The 3,302-nt window shown below is 38.9% G+C and overlaps 1 protein-coding gene across 1 annotated transcript in view; it reads left to right on the forward strand.

The window, feature by feature from the left end:
* The first annotated feature begins 2,285 nt into the window (after nt 1-2,285).
* nt5c3a (5'-nucleotidase, cytosolic IIIA) overlaps nt 2,286-3,302 on the forward strand; it is an 18,862-nt gene continuing 17,845 nt past the window's right edge. The window contains exon 1 of the mRNA XM_032519193.1: nt 2,286-2,582. Within this exon, the coding sequence (XP_032375084.1) occupies nt 2,445-2,582 (138 nt within the window). The 5' untranslated portion in view covers nt 2,286-2,444. The remainder of the gene's footprint in view (nt 2,583-3,302) is intronic.

Genomic DNA, 3,302 nt, shown 5'->3' on the forward strand with positions numbered 1-3,302 from the left:
TACCTAGAAGAGACATGAGAGAGATGTGCAGTAGGAAGGGAAGAGGGGTAAGATGGACGATGGATTCCCCTTTCAAGTGAGGAATCTGCACAATAATTTGAGGAGACTTGACAATGTTGCTCTATATGTCTGATAGCAGTGAGGAGGCAGCTTGTTGCTTATATAGATACCCACTCTAAAAGGAAAAAAACATATGTAAGAGCTGAGTGACTGTCTCCATGTTTTAGAGTTCTCTTGAAGTCTAGAGGCGATGTTTTCTCATTTAAGGCTGTATTTTTGACACAGTGCTATTGTCCGTTTGCATTACCAGTTATTCCCCCTAGCATTTTGTACACTGTTTATGCATTTCCTCGCCCCTGTCGTACTAAATGCTTGCTCTTGGGGGACTTACTGGGATGGTTGGGTCTTTGTAAATTATAGACTGTGGTCTAGACCTACTCTACTTTTAAAGTGTCTTTAACTTTTATAATTTGTTACTATTAATATAATTGAATTGCATTTTGAGTACTTGTCTTTAAATTGACTGGATGAGTTTTTTTTAGTTTTTTTATCTTGTGTTGAAACTTAAAGTCTGAGCAGAAATACAAGGACAGACTTGCAGACATTAGCAAAACTGACAGCAAACTTCATTCTGCTCTCAATACTGGAGAAAGACTCTTCAATGTGCATTTGATCCCAATGGCCTGCAACCCAGGATGATGCTGTGATGTTGGGGTTAGGGTGCAGCATGACTGTTACCAGAAGGTTCCACGTGTAATCCCCCAGTTACCCTAAGTACCGGTATGTGCCAAATAACAATTCATAGCTCTTTTAATGCTTGTTTAAAGCTGCTTTATAATGGAGGCCATAATATGAAAAACTCCAACGACAAACGTACGTTGCAGCAGTCATGAAAGATAAAGACATACTTTGTTCTAACAGCTTTTTGATAGAGGGCATTCTATTGTACATTATACAAAAGCCTTGTTCGCTTAAGGTGATGTTCAGTCAAATCAAGAGCTCATTTGAATAAGTATATTGACACACTGCTCGGACACAGTTCCAGCTAAACCTCTCTTTGTTTACAATTATATTGTATTCAAATGACAACGCTACATGATATGAGAAACGCTGCACACAGCATCTGTCTTCGCTAGCATTGTATTCCTGAAATGTTCTTTTAAAATAAAGTGAAATGGAGCAATCTTTCAACATTTAACCAATAATTGACCTTAAAGAAGTGACAATGGAATGAAAAAGAAAGTAAAAAAAAAAAAAATCTAACTTTTCATATCAACTAGCTGCACTTTCTATCTGGTAATACTGATTATTTCAGTCTGTTGAAAGTCTCGTTTGATGTGCCTTGTTAAACAGTTCTACGTATTGGGATTTTTTTTGTGAAATTATCACACCGATTTGGGATATTCTTTGTAATTTAGTTGTTGTGTTTGTTACTGATCGTTACCTAAGTTCTGAGGTGTCTGTCGAGTTTTGTGGCTTGTACCATTTTGAATCATATGCTTGTTTCATCTTCCATAATTATGTCTGTCAGTCCGTAGTATGGGAACTACCCCTCTTGATTTTAATCTTCCCGTTTTCCAGTACTTTTACCCAGCACACTCAAATATAATGGTGTTATTTACCCATTTTCAATGTATATATAGACAATTGCCTGCTAAAATGTTATATAACATAACCATAGCCATAACATGGGATAAATGTTATGGCTATGGTCATGTACTTAACATGTAGGCTACATAGTGAGGAAAAAGGGACATCTTCTGAGAGGGTGCAGTCAGATAGCTTGAAATTAGATAATTAAAAATGACTCAAAATCTTACTATGAATTGTGTATTTTCATTATTACCTTATATGTTATAACTGTCTTTTGTTTAGACACTTCCTGTACAAACGAAAGTGTTTTTTTCTTTCTTTACACAGTAAAAAATGGGGAAGAGAATTGGGAAAGGTAATAGAAGAGAAGGAACTCACTGTTGTTTTTAAAACTTAAACTACATAAAAATAGCTTGTAGATTAGAGGTAACAATGTGAGTTTAATTTTAATATAGCTACGTCCAGAAAGATTTGGATTTTAATGTCATACACTTTGCATCCCTCACAAGTTTGCTTAGCTTAGCTAGCTTGCTAGCTAGCTATAGTAACGTTAAATGCTTCAAATACGTTAATTTAATGGCTGAAAGTTGTTTTATTTCATGGTTAAATGGTATGGTAAAATAAGTATAATATGTTGACAGTATTTGGGCTTGGTTTTCTGCCTGGCTGTGTAATGTTTTTTTTTTTTTTTTTAAACCTCGAGATATTACGCTGGAGGCTGGTCACTAAATAATGACAGAGTGAGTGCTCTCGTTCGGCATAGAGGATCTTTGTCCTCGGGTAAGCACCAGTAGGAAGGCGCCTTTCGACGGAAGGCAGCCGGAGTGCAGTGGACTAACAGCGGACCCTCCATGGACAGGACGGCCGTGGTGAAGGTCGGAGCCGCGGCCAGCGCCAGCGTCTGTGCCCTGTTCGGCGGCGTGGTTCTGGCCCAGTACATCGTCGCCAAGAAGAAGCGGGCGGGCAAGAAAACCAGGATCATAGAAATGGTGAGTAACTACTACACTCGTGCTGTGTCAAGACGACCAGGGGGGGCAGATAAGATAAGAAACAGGAAGTAGGGAAGCTGTACCTTCAGAATAAAAGCGTGCAGCCTTTGTTACTTAACGTGTGTTCTTGAGAGGCTGAGAAGCAAAACACATTAGAACCACTTTCTATTTTAACCACAAGCGCATTATACAGTAGTAGTAATGTATTCTAAACTTTGCTCATACTTTTCTCATGTTATTGAATATTGTGCTATGAGGTAGGCTTTGGTAGTATCAGAAATCGAATTGTGATATTGTAGATAGATAGATAGATATTGAGCAAACATAAGTTGTTCAAAATGGGTTCTAAAAAGAGTAATTCAAATACATTGATATTGCTATTTTTTTATTGTTAAGTTTCTACCCATGCAACAGCCACAGCACATTGCAGCACGTGTTCGCCCCTATTCTGAAAATCATCTCCGGAAATATGACATTGTTATTTTTGGGTGAATTGACTGTAGTGGGGTTGTATGATGCTCTGCGCAGGCGCGGGTGTTCTTTAAAGCAGCAGCTGTGTGTTTAGAGGTCATCAGTTTGGTCTTCTCCAGCAGAAAGAGCAGCAGCTTCTCTGTCAGGACAGTTCTGACAGCCGAGGCTCTGTGTTAGGGACTTTATCTAAAGCGCTGTCCTTGTCCTGGACACAGCCCCGTGCTGCTGCTGCTGCTGCTGCTGCTGCTG

The sequence above is a fragment of the Etheostoma spectabile genome, chromosome 6, assembly GCF_008692095.1.
Source record: "Etheostoma spectabile isolate EspeVRDwgs_2016 chromosome 6, UIUC_Espe_1.0, whole genome shotgun sequence".
In the NCBI taxonomy this organism is placed as follows: Eukaryota; Metazoa; Chordata; class Actinopteri; order Perciformes; family Percidae; genus Etheostoma; species Etheostoma spectabile.